Source organism: Hyperolius riggenbachi, chromosome 10, assembly GCF_040937935.1.
Source record: "Hyperolius riggenbachi isolate aHypRig1 chromosome 10, aHypRig1.pri, whole genome shotgun sequence".
Taxonomy (NCBI): domain Eukaryota; kingdom Metazoa; phylum Chordata; class Amphibia; order Anura; family Hyperoliidae; genus Hyperolius; species Hyperolius riggenbachi.
The window spans coordinates 253,205,247-253,222,746 of NC_090655.1; the positions used below are offsets into that span (position 1 = coordinate 253,205,247).

Below are 17,500 nucleotides of genomic sequence, written 5' to 3' on the forward strand. Positions count from 1 at the left end.
CGTGTGACACTTATTTGCAGCCTAGGTGCACTAAGGGGCCCAAAGTCCTATGAGCACCTTTAGGCTTTACAGGGTTGCTTACAATTTAGCACCCCCCAAAATGCCAGGACAGTAAACACACCCCACAAATGACCCCATTTTGGAATGTAGACACCCCAAAGTATTCAGAGAGGGGCATGGAGAGTCCGTAGCAGATTTCGGGTTTCTTTGTAACAAGTTAGCAGAAATGGAAACTTTTTTTTTTGTCACAAAGTGTCATTTTCCGCTGACTTGTGACAAATAAATAAAATCTTCTATGACCTCACCATGCCTCTTAGTGAATACTTTGGGATGTCGTCTTTCCAAAATGGGGTCATTTGGGGTGTATTTATACTATCCTGGAAGTCTAGCACCTCATGAAACATGATCGGTGCTCAGAAAAGTCAGAGATGCTTCAAAATGGGAAAATTCACTTTTTGCACCATAGTTTGTAAACACTATAACTTTTACCCAAATCAATAAATATACACTTATTGGATTTTTTTTTATCAAAGACATGTAGCACAATACATTTGGACAAAAATGTATATAGAAATTTTACTTTATTTGAAAAATGTCAGCACAGAAAGTTAAAAAAATATTTTTTTTACAGGATTCATGTCTTTGATGAATATAATAAAAACTAAAAATCACAGCAGCAATCAAATAGCACCAAAAGAAAGCTTTATTAGTGACAAGTAAAGGAGGTAAAATTAATTTAGGTGGTAGGTTGTATGACTGAGCAATAAACCGTGAAAGCTGCAGTGGTCTGAATGGAAAAAGTGTCTGGTCCTTAAAGAGACTCTGTAACTTCAAAAAGATCCCCTGGAGGGTATTCACTTCAGGTGGGGGAAGCCTCCGGATCCTAATGAGACTTCCCACGCCGTCCTCTGTCCCACGGGGGTCTCGCTGCAGCCCTCTGAACAGCCGGCGACAGGCCCGACTGTAATTTCAATATTTACCTTTGCTGGCTCCAGCGGGGGCGCTGTGGCTGCTTTCGGCTTGGAAATAGATGGAAATACCCGATCTCCGTCGGGTCCGCTCTACTGCGCAGGCGCCGGAGACTTGCGCCTGCGCAGTACAGCGGACCCGACGGCGATCGGGTATTTCCACCTACTTCGGAACCGACAGCCGTCAGAGCGCCTGCGCAGGAGCCAGGAAGGTAAATATTACGTCACGGCTGTACGGAGGGCTGCCGCGAGACCCCTGAGGGACGTAGGACGGCGTGGGAAGCCTCATTAGGATCCTGAGGCTTCCCCCACCCGAGGTGAGTACCCCCCAGGGAGCGTTTTGCCGTTACAGTTCCTCTTTAAGGGGTTTTATGACTGCAGTCCTTAAGTGGTTAATGACTACTTCTCTCAGCATGCAGTAGTAGTCAGGACTTTTGGCCACTTTAACCGGTTGAGGACCACCGGCTTACACCCCCCCCTAGTGACTAGGCGATTTTTTTTTTTTTACAATTTAGCACTCTGCAGCTTTAACAGTTTATTATTCGATCATTCAACTTATCACACAAATGAATCTTGCCTCCTTTCTGTTGGTGGCATCTGATTGCTGCTGCACTGGCATTTTCTTTTTTTTAATTAATTTAAAATTATTATTATTATTATTTTAATTAAATGTTTTCATTTTTTTTAATTTACATCCTTCCTTCCCCCCCTCCCCCGGAATCCAATCACTAATCTGCCCTCATAGGCATCAGCCTGTGAGAGGGGATCACATTGTGAGCTATTCGAGGGGACAGCTGTGTCACTAAGCTGTCCCAAGCTGTCCCCTTTACAGCCCTGCACTAGATCACAGTGCTGTACAACCAAAACAAACCATTTTGTATTTTTTCTTCTAACAGCCTGCTAGTCGTGATCGCGGGCTAGCGCTGATCTCGGAGCTCCGCTCCATCACTCATCGGGGATGCGCACAATCCCCGCTAATCTCCGTTAGGTGGTCCTGGGGGGACCACCTTCCCGACGGCTATTGGCATTAGGCGGTCGGGAAGGGGTAAACATTGGCCATGCTGCAATGACATCTGCAAGATGGACGCCTTCATCGAGACAAATTAGACCCCCACAAGGAAACATAATTTATGAGCCTCCCTTAGGGGGAGGTTCATTTTGAATGTTTTTTATAAATTAGGTTTCTATTAATACTGGGGTTACATCTGCTACCTACACTGGGGGGGGGGGGGGGCACAACTGGAGGACTCTCCACCTGCACACAGCTGGCTGGAGAGGTGAGGAGGATTTTGGGAGATCATGTGGCATCAATGTTGTTCTTTCTATACAGAGTTTTCCTCCAGTAAAGTTTGGTGATCATGTGACCATCTCGGTGCCCCACCTCAACCCCTGATATTTGAGAGACACAACAAGCAGATGATTCTGAAAATCACCAGGAAGATGATGGAGCTGCTAACAGGAGAGGTGAGCAGTGCTGGGAATTATGGGATATTATCCAGTAACAGCAAGGGGTGTGTCTAGGTGGTGACTGTATCATTATGTGTGCCAGGTTACTAAAAGGTGTCAGGATGTTACTGTCTGTTTCTCCATGGAGGAGCGTCAGTATATAGAAGGAAACAGGGAGCCCTACAAGGACACCATGATGGAGAATCAGCTGCCCCTCACATCACCAGGTAAGAGGAGACTTTCATGTCTTGTAAAGAACAGTGCAGACTAAGCCCCCCCCCCCCCAACACATGGAGACAATGTGCAGGTGAAAGTCCATTTATATCAGTAATTCAACTTAAAATATGAAACTAATATATGAAATAGGAAACCTTTGCAGGTGTTTGAGATGTATTTGGATTAATTAGCTGATTAGAGTCTGACACTCTGACCTAGGATATTGAATATTTTCACAATATTCTAATGGTCTGAGATTTTGATTTTAGGGCTTTCATAAGCTGTAAGCCATAATCCTCAAAATTATAACAAATAAAGGCTTGAAACATATTGCTTTGCATGTAATGAGTCTATTTGATATATTAGTTTAACCTTTTTAAGTTGAACTACTAAAATGGAGTTTTGCACAAAATTCAGATTTTTTTCGAGTTTCATATTTATTCAGTCAGTGTGTGTGTTTCCTGCAGATGGATTCAGTAACCCACCAGAGACATGTACAGGTCCTCTTTATTCCCAGGATTGTCAACAGGAAGATCACACCATCTCACACCATTATCAGGTAGGTGGGGCTGAGGGACCCCAGAGACTCCAAACCATGACACATTCTTTCTTCCTGTGTATGCTGTTATCTGTGTTCACATTATACATCATCTCTCACTTTGTGCACTCAGGATGGAGACCTTATACATGGAAGTGCTGTGGTTAAAGAGGAAGAAGAAGAGACATATGTGAGGAGTGATCAGCAGTATATGGAGGAGGGTGACATGATGAGGACAAGTAAAGAAGAAGAAGAAGATGCGTATGTGAGGAGTGATTCGCAGTCTATGGAGGAGGGTAACATGATGAGGACAATTAAAGAGGAAGAAGAAGAGACATATGTGAGGAGTGATCAGCAGTCTATGGAGGAGGGTGACATGATGAGGACAATTAAAGAGGAAGAAGAAGAGACATATGTGAGGGGTGATCAGCAGTCTCTGGAGGAAGGTGACATGATGAGGACAAGTAAGGAGGAGGACACTGTTACAGAGGGCAGAACAGGTGAGTAATCAGCAGTAAATATAGAGTAATGTGTATCTGTATTGCTGCTAAGACATTGCTCACAGACTGGACATATTAGGGGTTGTGCTATGTGCTCATGTTAGATTTTTGCCATCTATAACTATCATTCATGAATATATATGGTGACAGCTTGCTAACACTAACAATACAGACACCCTGAGGAAGAGAAAGGTCTCTTTATTCTCTCACACTGGGCTGCCCTCTTCTCCTCTGGGACTTTAGCGGTGGCCTTTTGCTAGTGTCAGCAGCCCTGAGTAACATAATGAAATGTTACATTCCTGCTAATTAGTTCCAGCGCTGATGCCCTTATGTCATTGTTCAGCCACCTTCCTGCGATCTGTGTTTGCTTAGCAACCAATAGAGGGGAGAGATAAGAAAGCGCTCCTATAGAGCATTAATCCTCTTTATTTATAAGTTGCACTTACATGGGTTTCAAAAGAAACACGTGTGTCCAGGGCCGCCCACGTCTGCTGCATCCAACCCAAGGCCTTGGATTGCGATGGTGTCTCTCTGGCATGTGGCTCCAGGAGGTGCGGGAGAAACAGGGGGCGTGTCTGCTGCACGTCAGTGCCGTTACATCACTACCAGTTTCGGCGATACCACACCTTCAGGTGACCTAGTGGCTGTGGGGCACTGGCTATGTAGTCTCTGTCTCAGACTACTTAGCATAAGGGGCAGGGAGATGCCAGCATGCTAAGGAGGAAGTTAGCGCAATGTAATACAAAAACTCAGGCAGCACCTGTCCACATTTACAGATACAAAAGCAATTGAGTGGCTTTTACTTAACTACTCTAAGACCGCTCCACGCCAATGAGAGCCGATCGCTATGATTGGCTGGCGGGGGGTGGGCGGGCGGGATAGTGGAAAAAAAGAAAAAAAATAGATTTATTTAATAAAAGTAATTACAATAAATATTTTAAAAAAAAACAAGCGATCAACTGGGGGGCGATCAGACCCCACCAACAGAGAGCTCTGTTGGTGGGGAGAAAGGGGTGGGGAGAAATCACTCGTGTGCTGTGTTGTGCGGCCCTGCAGCTTGGCCTTAAAGCTGCAGTGGCCAATTATGAATAAAACAGCCTGGTCTTTAGGGGGGTTTACCACTGTGGTCCTCAAGTGGTTAAAACATATGAATAAATACATATAAATAACAGAATAAGATGAGTAAGCAGAAATTGATCATAAAACCATCAAATAATCAATTAACAACTTAAGTACCAGTGGTCTCTACCCCTCTTATAGACCAGAGACCGCTGGTACCAGAAACACGGAATACCGACAAATCACCGAAATACCCGCCACAACCACTGTTTCTATGATGTCCTGTGAACCGTGTCTATCAAGGTAAGCCAATGGGAGTTGCTTACATTGACAGACAGGGTCAGGAGCCAATGAAATCGGCTCCTGACCTGCTCACAGGGCTCTGCCTTCATAGAGACGGCAGGGCGAGTGAGCTGCGGCGGGGAGGTAGTGACGTGATTGGTGAGAGCGACGAGTACGAGCAGCAGTGAGTTCAAATCTACACCCTGGCAGCTACAACAGCATCAAAACAGGGCATAGATTTCCACTATTGTCATCCTTAACCACTTGAGGACTGCAGTGCTAAACCCCCCCTAGTGACCAGGCCATTTTTAGCAAAATTGGCCACTGCAGCTTTAAGGCCAAGCTGCAGGGCCACACAACACAGCACACAAGTGATCCCCCTCCCCCTTTTCTCCCCACCAACAGAGTTCTCTGTTGGTGGGGTCTGATCGCTCCCCTCATGTTTATTTTTTTTATAATAAATATTATTGTTTGTTGTTTTTTTAAAGAAAAACCCTGTTTCTTTAAATTTCTTTCCTCCCTCCCACAGCCAGCCAATTATGGCGATCGGCTGTTATAGGCTTCCGCCTATGAGAGCCGATCACTCACTTGTCCCCCAGGGGGACAGCCGTGTCACATGACTGTCCCCAGTACAGCGCTGCTGCTGATCGCAGCACTGTACTGTGTAAATAGACAGCGATCACGCTGCCTAACAGTCTCCCGAGCGGCAATAGCCGCTCAGAGACTGAAGGCGGGGCGGAGCTCCGCCCCCCCCCCAAGCAGGAAATGCGCACGCAGAAGGTTAAGGGCTTGATTCACAAAGTGGTGCTAACCTACTTAGCACGTCTAAAGTCTTTAGAAGCGCTAACTAGGGTGCTAAGTAGGTTAGCACCGGATTTCTCAATCGGATCGCGCGCTAAATTTGGGCGCGCAAAGTTTTACTCGCGCTAAGTCCCATAGGCTTTAATGGGCACTTCGCGCGGAGCGCCCTGCGCTCTGTGAAGTACGCGCGTAAAGTTTTACGCACATAAAGTTTTGCGCGCATAAAGTTTTATGCGCGAAAAGCTTGTTTAGACGTGCTAAGGGGGTTTTCACAGGCGTGCTCACAGTTAGCACCGCTTTGTGAATCAAGCCCTAAATGGTTAAGCCGAAAGTAATAATACTAAAAATTACAAACTAATAATAATCATAAAACTTTCCGCCCACACTATTACACCACTCTGCAATGCAAAGGAATGTTTTAAAAAGACCTGCCTTTTAAACTGGGAGCATGGGCTGAAAGTGACTTTGTGCTGTCACTGAATATGTTGGCAGTAATTGGGCTCTGATTGATGTGTGCAGCAGCGCACAGGATATGATGCGCTATCTAATCAGGGCTAAAGAATCTAGTTACTTCCCGATCAGCGTAGTGTCCTTGTGTGCTGCATTCAGGCTGCAAACTTATGCAGGAATGGATAAATAATAATAAGCTAATAATATTGATAAAATAAGTAATAAAGATAATAAAGGTGTGTTACTATTGTACCTGCCTGGTAGAACGTGCAGCAACTGCCCTGCTGTGTGTCCAGTATCTGCAACCAGGGAGGCTATCTATGGGAAATTCCCTGTATCTCAACTCCCCCTGTGTGTCTGACACAGCTGAGATGCATGGCCTTAGACCTGAAGTGGAGTATCGTGATCATCCACCTGTGAGTATGCAGCGCTGGGTTTAAAAGCCCGGAAGTACGACTCTACAGCGATACAGCCCCGGAAAAAGCTGCCCCTAGCGTGAAACTTCTGTCAGGAGCCCCGCCCCCACTGCCTGACTCCTCTCATCACCTCGGTATGTCAGGCTTGCTTTAGTACCCTGCACCCACTGCCTGACTCCTCCCATCACCTCGGCATGCCAGGCTTGCTTTAGTACCCTGCACCCACTGCCTGACTCCTCCCATCACCTCGGCATGCCAGGCTTGCTTTAGTGCCCTGCACCCACTGCCTGACTCCTCCCATCACCTCGGTATGTCAGGCTTGCTTTAGTGCCCTGCACCCACTGCCTGACTCCTCCCATCACCTGGGTATGTCAGGCTTGCTTTAGTGCCCTGCACCCACTACCTGACTCCTGTCATCACCTCAGTATGTCAGGCTTGCTTTAGTGCCCTGCTCCCACTGCCTGACTCCTCCCATCACCTCGGTATGTCAGACTTGCTTTAGTACCCTGCACCCACTGCCTGACTCCTCCCATCACCTCAGTATGTCATGCTTGCTTTAGTGCCCTGCACCCACTGCCTAACTCCTCCCATCACCTGGGTATGTCAGGCTTGCTTTAGTGCCCTGCACCCACAATTCACGACAAACATTTGCCGTTTGTATTTACCGCAAAGCTTATGGGAAGTTCACATTTGCCCCCAAACTTTAACATGTAGCCGTGTTTTGACCCTTCACCCTCAAGTCAGGTGGGACAGAACAGCCAATTAAGCATGTTTACCATACAAGCCACACCCCCCATAAAAGAAACAAACCTGGCAGCCATGTTACAGTCAGACTGGAGTCAGTGTAGGGAGAGCTGTGCTGATGATTAAGGGACAGAGAGATAGCTTGCTGATGCTGTTCTGTGTTATTCAGTGCAGTGTAGCTGCTTCCATAGGTGTTCTGCTCCTTGCAGTTCACCAACTAGGGACTCCAAAAGTCCCTTTGAGGGATGATTCTGCTGTTATTTGTTGTTGTTGTTTGTGGTGTGTACCTTATATACACCACCTGTTTAGTATAGTGTAGTGTGTGGCTGTGTCACTGTTACAGCCTGTCACTGTGATAAAATAAAGTGATTGAGTGGCTGTATTGTACTGTAAAAATGTTGTCACCTGACATTGTCACACAAAGAGTTTCCCATCACTGTGGAGCTTGTAGTGCAGTGTTAGGCCCACACTGCGCAAGCAGCATATTTTGTGACAGCCGTGTACTTTAACAGTTAGAGAGGAATATGCCAAATATTTAAAGCATCTGCTACAGTTGCTGCAAATAACAATTTTTAGGCAGGTAAACACAGCGGCCATTCCAAAGAACTTGATTTGAAAAGTATAGAAACCAAATGCAATTTTTCGTGTTTACACATTTAAAAAACCCCTTTGTGTAAAATACAAGTTATGGGGAAATGTTCCCATTGACCCCCCTCTGCCACTGCTTGAATTTTAGGAAAGTTTTGACACCTTTTAAAAGAAAGTGTGGCTGCAAATATGCCCTGATGGTTTTTGAAGCACACCTGCCATTACAGTCAGTGGGTTCCCCACGAACGTTCGGTTTGTGAACATTTGCAGAAAGGTTTGTGAATATTTTGGAAACGTTCGTTCAGTCTCGATGTTCATTCAACACTAGTTTGGAGATGTATGCTGTGTCCATTGCAGTGACAGAAATCAGACGTGGCATAGGTAGCCATGACAACGATAGACAGTCACAGCACGTTACATCACATCCACTGTGACTGTCCTCCTGTTACTCCAGCTCACATTAAGGGGCTAAAAAGGACCAAAAACCCCTCTTACTAAAATGCTATGCAAAACAGAAATTTGCCTAATCAAAACAGAAAGTATTGTGATTATTCCGGTTGGAGTGAGCATATGATGTTTCCCACAATGCACCACTGCTGAATATCCAAATCATCCTTTTTTTCCCCCTGAAAGCTGAAACAAGCTGACACATCATTGCATTCCAGCAGTTCTGGAGGTGTGTTTAGCTTTCAGGGATGATCTGCATATTCAGCAGTGATGCATTGTGGGAGACATCACATGCTCACTCCAACCTGAATAATCACAAATACCTTCTGTTTTGAGAAGACAAATTTATGTTGCAGCTCAAGTGTGACCAGCCTAAGAGCTTCTTATGGCAGAACCTGTGTGACATGATGACACAAAATACGGGTTTCCTTTAAAGGGGGAATCACTGAAGGAGGAAGAGAAAGCACAACTCTATGGAGAATTACTAATGAATTAATAAAATAAAAATCATGTCAGGTTTGGGAGGGGGGGGGGAGGGAGGTGCAGTGATTTCTAGTCACACCCTTTCCCCGCCCCCACTGATCTGTCTAATAGGAGCTGTAGCATTTGGTTCCTCATTGGACAGAAGGATGGGAGGAGATATATGACTATACTGTATATATAGGAGTATATATGGATGAGTTTATATCCAGCTACAGAAGTATTAGTGGTTTTGCGTGACATAAATGGATAATTCCTCTACCTCGCAGCTCCTATAATTTATGTTGTGTAATGTCATAATATCTTTATTTGCACAAATGGGAACAATAGAGAGATAAAGGTACATTACAAGGGGCATATGAGTGACAGGATGATACAATGGTAATAAGAATGTGTAAGTGACACCACATTGACCTACAAACATAACACAGATTTATTGCTATAACTACATATAGGTCTGTTGTCACAGGAGGAAAACATTGCTTCCATTGTCTCATCAAGCTCTACAATTTACTGCTTGTCAATTTGTGGCCAATGCTTTATATGTAGGGAGGCCAATAAGATGCAAATAACTCTGTACTTGTTTGCAAACGCCATGCAAATTGTATGCAGCTAATCACATTTCTCAGGAAATTAATTTAATTGTCCAAATTCCAAGATACAGAAAATTTGGATTTAAAGATATGTGATTGGCAGCCTGTAATGAGCACAACCTCCTGCAGTTCTCTATCAGGCTGATAACAAGCGATGGTCAGTGACATGCCAATAACTCTGAGATGGTGCTAATTATATGCAGAGTTACGCAAATGCTGCATCTGGCCCAATGCCAATCTGCATCATTTTTGCATCGTTTTGGAATTATCAACAGCTCACTGAAGATCCCTAATGATAATTGATGTGTCTCTATTTGCAGGGCGGAGTCCCGGCATCAGGAACCTCTCAGAGACTCGTCTCTCTGTATCCACACACTGTACAACGGATGATGATGTCACTGGACAAGAGTCTCCTGCAGATATCCTGGTTACCCCAAATATTCCCACAGACTCCCCTCACCTTTCTAACCCTGAGGGGCCTCATACCCAGAACAGCTCTCCCCCTGCTGGAGGATCTTATTACTGTTCCACATGTGGGGAAGGTTTTGTAAGGAAATCACATCTTGTCATTCATGAGAGATCTCACACTGGCAAGAAGCCCTATTCATGTGCTGAGTGTGGGAAATGCTTTGAGTGGAAAGAACACCTTGTCAGACATGAGAGATGTCACACTGGTGAGAAGCCCTATTCATGTGCTGAGTGTGGGAAATGTTTTGGACAGAAAGGAAACCTTGTCACACATAAGAGATCTCACACTGGTGAGAAGCCCTATTCATGTGTTGAGTGTGGTAAATGTTTTGGGCGGAAAGGAAACCTTGTCATACATGAGAGATCTCACACTGGTGAGAAGCCCTATTCATGTGCTGAGTGTGGGAAATGTTTTGGGCGCAAAGGACACCTTTTAACACATGAGATCACACACTGGTGAGAAGCCCTATTCATGTGCTGAGTGTGGGAAAAGTTTTGGAGAGAAAGGAAGCCTTATCAAACATGAAAGATCTCACACTGGTGAGAAGCCCTATTCATGTGCTAAGTGTGGGAAATGTTTTGGGCGGAAAGGATACCTTTTAACACATGAGAGATATCACACTGGTGAGAAGCCCTATTCATGTGCAGAGTGTGGGAAATGTTTTGAATGGAAAGGACACCTTGTCAGACATAAGAGATCTCACACTGGTGAGAAGCCCTATTCATGTGTTGAGTGTGGGAAATGTTTTGGAGAGAAAGGAAGCCTTATCAAACATGAAAGATCTCACACAGGTGAGAAGCCCTATTCATGTGCTGAGTGTGGGAAATGTTTTGGACAGAAAGGAAACCTTGTCATACATAAGAGATGTCACACTGGTGTGAAGCCCTATTCATGTGCTGAGTGTGGGAAATGTTTTAGAGAGAAAGGAAGCTTTGTCAAGCATGAGAGATCTCACATAGGTGAGAAGCCCTATTAATGTGCTGAGTGTGGGAAATGTTTTGGTTGGAAAGGACACTATTTTAACACGAGAGATATCACACTGGTGAGAAGCCATATTCATGTGCTGAGTGTGGGAAATGCTTTGAGCAGAAATCACTGCTTGTGAGACGTGTTGTGTGGGAAATGTTTTCGCTAATGTTTCTTTTACTTCTTGCAAAGCACACATGGCAGCATTTTTATTTTGTATCCCGAGGACTCTTTCATGCTGCTTTGTGCATTGGATTGTTGCTGCTCTTGATAGTGATAGATACTTTCCAACAATCCAGTTTGTGAATGGTCCACAAATATTTCTGCATCCGTTCGCAAACTTAAAAAAAAAAAATAACTTAGGGACTATTTCTGGCCAAAAACCGAAGTAAAAGTTTTTTTTAAAGGGACTAACACCTGGACAGTGGCATGCCGGAGGGGGTTCCATGGCAAAAGTTCCATGAAAAATTACGTAGTTGACGCAGAGTCGTGTTTTAATCACTAAAGGGCAGAAATCGCTTTACATTCCTAAATTGGTGAAATAAAGTGCTTTAAACGTCCGGCGTGTGTACACGTCCATCAGGTAGTGTGAGGAGGGTTAGGCCCAGTGCACACTGACAGACAAAGCGCCGCGTTTAATGATAACATCGGGTGAGTGAATAATTGTTTTTACTAGTGGACACCTCCAGGAAGTGAATGTTAGTCCTCTTGGTGACAATATTTGTGTAGTGGTGACAGTGGCTGTGCTGTTCCCGGAAGTGCGTATGATTGCGATTTTCCAGCCTCTATGGTCTTGCGGAGTAACTGTGAACACAAAAAAAAAGTTTTTTTGCAGTGTGGGCCCAGTGTTGGCTTAGTAAGCTTCATTGATCATCTGAGGTGACCATAAACAAGTAGATTTTTGCAAAACGTATGCAGCGGATTGAATTTAGTCTGATCACAATGAAGCAACGACCTTATCGTCTCAGGTGTGCCAATACAATAATATAGCTCATTGAGATACACAAGCATATGTTCATATGTGACATATGTTCCTATAACCAGGCTCTTCATAACATTATAGGGATTTTTTTTCCTATTGGCAATAATATAAGGATGTCCCTGACACACATCGGTACTACCTTGTATCATGCCTTACAATCCAGATTGGATGTGTATGGGTCCCACATCTGCTATTCTGGTCCCTAGAGATGATGACTTGATTAAAAAAACTGAAACAAATTGAGGTCAGATGGATTTATAGATTAGGTATTATGAGTCCATCGGGTGCAAATGAGAGTTTTACATATACCACATTTTTTGTTATCCAATCATAATTGTATGTGTGTGGGACATAAGCGAGTATAGATCTTGATCTGGGAGGATATATCTATATGAAGTATGCAGGCTTCAAATCATGAATAGTATTGGTTATATACCTAGTCTGACACTCCCTGTTGCAATTGGGTAATGTTTATAGTTACCTGCAGTCTATAGTTTTATCCTTGACATATGTTTCTATAGCCAGGCTCTTCATATCATAAAGGGAAGTTTTCCTGATGGCAATAATATCAGGATGTCCCTGACACGTCCTTGTATTGTGCCTTACAATCTAGATTGGATGTGTATGGGTCCCACATTTGTAATGTTTGTGGACCCTGTCTAGTTTTTTTCCCCCTCTGACTAATCTGTGGAGAGCTGTTGTTTAGATAGAAGTGATACTTTTAAGCGTAATACATACTAGACAAGACAAATAACATTTATTGCGCTTTTCTCCAGGCGGACTCAAAGCGCCGGAGCTGCAGCCACTAGGACACGCTCTATAGGCAGTACCAGTGTTAGGGAGACTTGCCTAAGGTCTCCTACTGAATAGGTGCTGGGTTACTGAACAGGCAGAGCCGAGATTTGAACCCTGGTCGCCTGTGTCAGAGGCAGAGCTTTTAACCATTACGCCATTCAGCCATACTGAGAATAGGAATAGGACAATTGGGATTCAAATCCTTATCCCTTATCTTGTCTCACAGGTCTGAAGAGACAGCAAACCTCCTCTGGCGCTTGTTGGGCACTCGCCAAGTACTGTACAGGGAACAGTTATTGAATTTAGCGATACATTGAGGCCAGATGAATTTACAGATTGGGTATTTCGAGTCCATCGGGCCTGAATGAGGGTTTTACATATACCCCATTTTTGCAATCCAATCATAATTGTGTGTGTGCGGGACTTAGGCAAGAACAAATGTGAATCTGGGAGGATACCCCTATATAAAGAATGCAGGTATTAAATAATGGACAGCATTGGTTATAAACCTAGTTCAGTACTCCGATCTGATTGGACAACGTTTATATTTACATGCATGTTATATTCTAATCCTCACCGCATGTCCCTATAGCCATGCTCTTCATAACATTCCTGTTGGCAATAATATAGGGATTTCCCTGTTACATTTCGGTACTACCTGATATTGTGCCCGGATTGGATGTGTATGGGCCCCATATCTGTTATTTTGATCCCAAGAAGTGACAGTTTGGATCAATAACTGAAACAACCTATAGCCAGATGGATTTACAGATTGGGCACACTGAGTCCATCAAGCTTTGCATGAGGAGTTATATATTAATCCACTCATAATTGTATGTGTGTGGGACCCAGGCGAGAATACATTTTACATTGGAAGATATATCTCTATAAAGTATGTGGGCTTAAATTATGGACAGTATTGGTTATTAACCTAGTCCGCAAATCCTTGTTATGAATGATCAATGTTTATATTTAACCACGTGTTATAGCTTTATCCACATCGGTTGTTTATATAGCTATGCTTTTTATGACATAGAAGGAATTTTCCCTTTTGGCAATATGGGGATGCTCCTGACTCATATCAGAAGTACCTTGTTTTGTACCTTTCAATCCGGATTGGATGTGTATGGGTCCTACATTTTCAATTTCTGTGGACCCTATGTGTGTTTTTCTTCCTGACTGATGTGTAGGGAGTTGTTTCTTAACCTCCCTAGCGGTATGGATGAGCCTGGCTTGTCCAGCAAAAAAAATGCTGAAAGCGATATGGATGAGTCAGGCTCATCCAAGCTGCCAGGGAGATTTCTAGCTGCTCTGCCCTGCTGGCTCCACTTTTTTTTCACTTCTATAAGATTCCCTAGGATGGCTGGATGCCTGTCGGCACACTGTGGGTAGTGATCTGTGCTACCCACAGTGTACAAACCAAGCATCCAGCTATCCAAAGGAATCCCACGTGGAGCCGGCAGGGCAGAGAAGTTGCGGGGCTTTTCTGCAGCAATTCCCCCACCCACCTGCATTGACCTCCCCTCCCTCCTTCCCACCCACACTCCCTGCAGAGATCCCTTGCCCGCTTGCCGTGACCCCCCCTCCCTGCAGTGATCAACACTCCCTCCATCTGTTGCGACCCCTCCCCCCCCCCCCCCCCCAGGTCCCCAACACTTGAAGCAAGTGAGAAATATTTACCTTCCATCTGTCCTGCAGCAGCCGCACATCCTTCTCCACTGCGTACAGCTCTGTCTATTGTCTACAGTACTGGGACGCGGCTTGATGATGTCATCAAGCCAAGTCCTAGTACTGTAGACCGGGAGCTGTGCGGCAGGATGTGTGACTGCCGCTGGACAGAGGCCGCGGTGAGTAAATCTTCTTTCCTGCACAGCACCAGGGATTTCTGGGGGGGGGGGGGGAGGTGAAGTACCTATACCTGGCTACATATACTGGCGGCTCCTATACCTGGCTGTATATACTGGCGGCTCCTATACCTGGCTACATATACAGTGAGATGCGGAAGTTTGGGCAACCTTGTTAATCGTCATAATTTTCCTGTATAAATCGTTAGTTGCTACGATGAAGAATGTCAGTTAAATATATCATATAGGAGAGACACACACAGTGATATTTGAGAAGTGAAATTAAGTTTATTGGATTTACAGAAAGTGTGAAATAATTGTTTAAACAAAATTAGGCAGGTGCATAAATTTGGGCACCACAAAAAGAAATGAAATCAATATTTAGTAGATCCTCCTTTTTCAGAAATTACAGCCTCTAAACGCTACCTGTAGGTTCCAATGAGAGTCTGGATTCTGGTTGAAGGTATTTTGGACCATTCCTCTTTTCAAAACATCTCTAATTCATTCAGGTTTGATAGCTTACAAGCATGGACAGCTCTTTTTAACTCACACCACAGATTTTGAATTATATTCAGGTATGGGGACTGAGATGGCCATTCTAGAACGTTGTATTTGTTCCTCTGCATGAATGCCTTAGTGGATTTTGAGCAGTGTTTACAGTTGTTGTCTTGTTGAAAGATCTAGCCCCGGTGCAGCTTCAGCTTTGTCACCGATTCCTGGACATTGGTCTCCAGAATCTGCTGATCGTGATTGGAATCCATGCGTCCCTCAACTTTGACAAGATTCCCAGTCACTGCACTGGCCACACAGCCCCACACCATGATGGAACCACCACCATATTTTACTGTAGGTAGCAGGTGTTTTTCTTGGAATGCTGTGTTCTTTTTCCTCCATGCACAATGCCCCTTTTTATGCCCAAATAACTCAATTTTTGTTTCATCAGTCTACAGCACCTTACTCCAAAATGAAGCTGGTTTGCCCAAATGTGCTTTAGCATACCTCAAGCAGCTCTGTTTGTGCTGTGGGTGGAGAAAAGGCTTCCTCTGCATCACTCCCACATACAGCATCTCCTTGTGTAAAGTGCGCCGAATGGTTAAACGTTGCACAGTGACTCCACCTGCAGCAAGATGATGTTGTAGGTCTTTAGTGCTGGTCTGTGGGTTGACTGACTACTCACCATTCATCGCTTCTGTCTATCCGAGATTTTCCTTGGTTTGCCACTTTGAGCCTTAACTTGAACTGAGCCTGTGGTCTTCCATTTCCTCAATATATTCCTAACTGTTGAAACAGAAAGATGAAATATGAGACCGCTTTCTGTATCCTTCCCCTAAACCATGATGGTTTGTCTTCAGGTCATTTGAGAGTTGTTTTGAGACCCCCATGTTGCTACTCTTCAGATAATTTTTTTTTCATCATAGGTTTTATTGACAGAAAGATATACATAACATTGTAAAATTGAGCATATTTGTTGCTTATATAAGTGCTGTACTGGGCTCAATTGGCCTGCCAACTCTCTTGACCTGAACCCCACAGAGAATCTGTGAAGAGAAAGTTGAGAGACGCAAGACCCAACACTCTGGATGAGCTTAAGGCCGCTATCGAAGCATCCTGGGCCTCCATAACACCTGAGCAGTGCCACAGGCTGATTGCCTCCATGCCACGCCGCATTGAAGCAGTCATTTCTGCAAAACGATTCACGACCAAGTATTGAGTGCATAACTGAACATAATTATTTGAAGGTTGACTTTTTTTGTTTTAAAAACACTTTTCTTCTATTGGTCGGATAAAATATGCTAATTTTTTGAGATAGGAATTTTGGGTTTTCATGAGCTGTATGCCAAAATCATCAATATTTAAACAATAAAAGGCTTGAACTACTTCAGTTGTGTGTAATGCATCTAAAATATATGAAAGTCTAATGTTTATCAGTACATTACAGAAAATAATGAACTTTATCACAATATGCTAATTTTTTGAGAAGATCCTGTATATGCCTGCAGTATAGGTTAGCCAGGTACATGTGCCTGCAGTATAGGTTAGCCAGGTACATGTGCCTGCAGTATAGGTTAGCCAGGTATATGTCCCTGCAGTAAAGGTTAGCAAGGTATATGTCCCTGCAGTAAAGGGTAGCCAGGTATATGTGCCTGCAGTATAGGAGGTAGTACCTCAATCCGGCGGCTGAGGGTCCAGGGCAGCGTGCGAGTAAAGTTCCCTCTGGCGACTGCAGGTCCAAGAGCGCTTTGGCAGGCTAAGGGGCAGCGTGCGAGTAACATGCCCTACGGCGGCTGTGGGTCCAGGAGTGCTTTGGCGGGCTAAGGAGCAGCGGGCAGTGCGCGACGAGCGTGTTTGAAACGTGCCTGGTGCCGCCCCCAGCCATGACATCGCAGCCGCGCCACCTCTCACCTCCCTCTCTCCTTGCCGCCACTCTCCTCCCAGCATCCTTATTGGCCAGCGGCCCGAAAGCAAAATGTGATGAGACGCTTGGCCGCATTCTACAGCTGCCGGCCGGAACATTTAATGAGAAGCGGCCATGAGGCCGCGATCTACCGAGAAGGTGGTCGCGATCTACCGGTAGATCGCGATCAACCTATGGGCAGCCCTAGTTTAGTTGATTGGCACAGACATCATGACCAAAAACAGTGGGTTCAACTTGAGCAAGAGCTAACAGATACTGATCTAACCTTACTACCGTGGTCAGTTACTAAAGTACAGGGAAACAATGTTTCTATACACTCTACTCTATTTTCTCTCCATACGTTTGGATACCACCGTAATATTTCTCCATGGCCCTCCCCCTTTATCCCGATCTTAGACAACCCGCAGTTTCCATATGGCTGTCATCCTCAGAGGTATGTTTGTTGGCGTATGGGCGATCCCCTATGGGGCCAAGACCTGATCAAACGGAGCTCATGGGTT

The 17,500-nt window shown here is 44.6% G+C and overlaps 2 protein-coding genes across 3 annotated transcripts in view; one reads left to right on the forward strand and one right to left on the reverse strand.

Moving 5' to 3' along the window:
- Positions 1 to 17,500, reverse strand: part of LOC137535336 (zinc finger protein 665-like) — a 213,664-nt gene that overhangs the window by 89,195 nt on the left and 106,969 nt on the right. The window lies entirely within an intron of this gene.
- On the forward strand, positions 2,306 to 16,409 carry LOC137535322 (oocyte zinc finger protein XlCOF8.4-like). 2 transcript variants are annotated; one of them, XM_068257152.1, is made up of 7 exons: positions 2,306 to 2,432; positions 2,518 to 2,641; positions 3,098 to 3,189; positions 3,302 to 3,668; positions 9,849 to 10,202; positions 15,263 to 15,430; positions 15,528 to 16,409. In XM_068257152.1, exons 1-7 carry the CDS (start codon positions 2,385 to 2,387, stop codon positions 15,713 to 15,715), a joined length of 1,341 nt encoding a protein of 446 aa, XP_068113253.1. In that variant the 5' UTR covers positions 2,306 to 2,384; the 3' UTR covers positions 15,716 to 16,409. The 2 variants fall into 2 exon arrangements, with proteins under 2 accessions (XP_068113253.1, XP_068113254.1); XM_068257153.1 differs by lacking the exons at positions 15,263 to 15,430; positions 15,528 to 16,409 and having other exon boundaries at positions 9,849 to 10,539.

Coding starts and splice junctions, on each gene's coding strand:
- LOC137535322 (XM_068257152.1), top strand. CDS start 2,385: ATGATTCTGAAAATCACCAGGAAGATGATGGAGCTGCTAACAGGAGAG. Junction 2,642..3,097: donor GCTGCCCCTCACATCACCAG/GTAAGAGGAGAC, acceptor TGTTTCCTGCAG/ATGGATTCAGTAACCCACCA. Junction 15,431..15,527: donor AACCACCACCATATTTTACT/GTAGGTAGCAGG, acceptor TTGTTTCATCAG/TCTACAGCACCTTACTCCAA.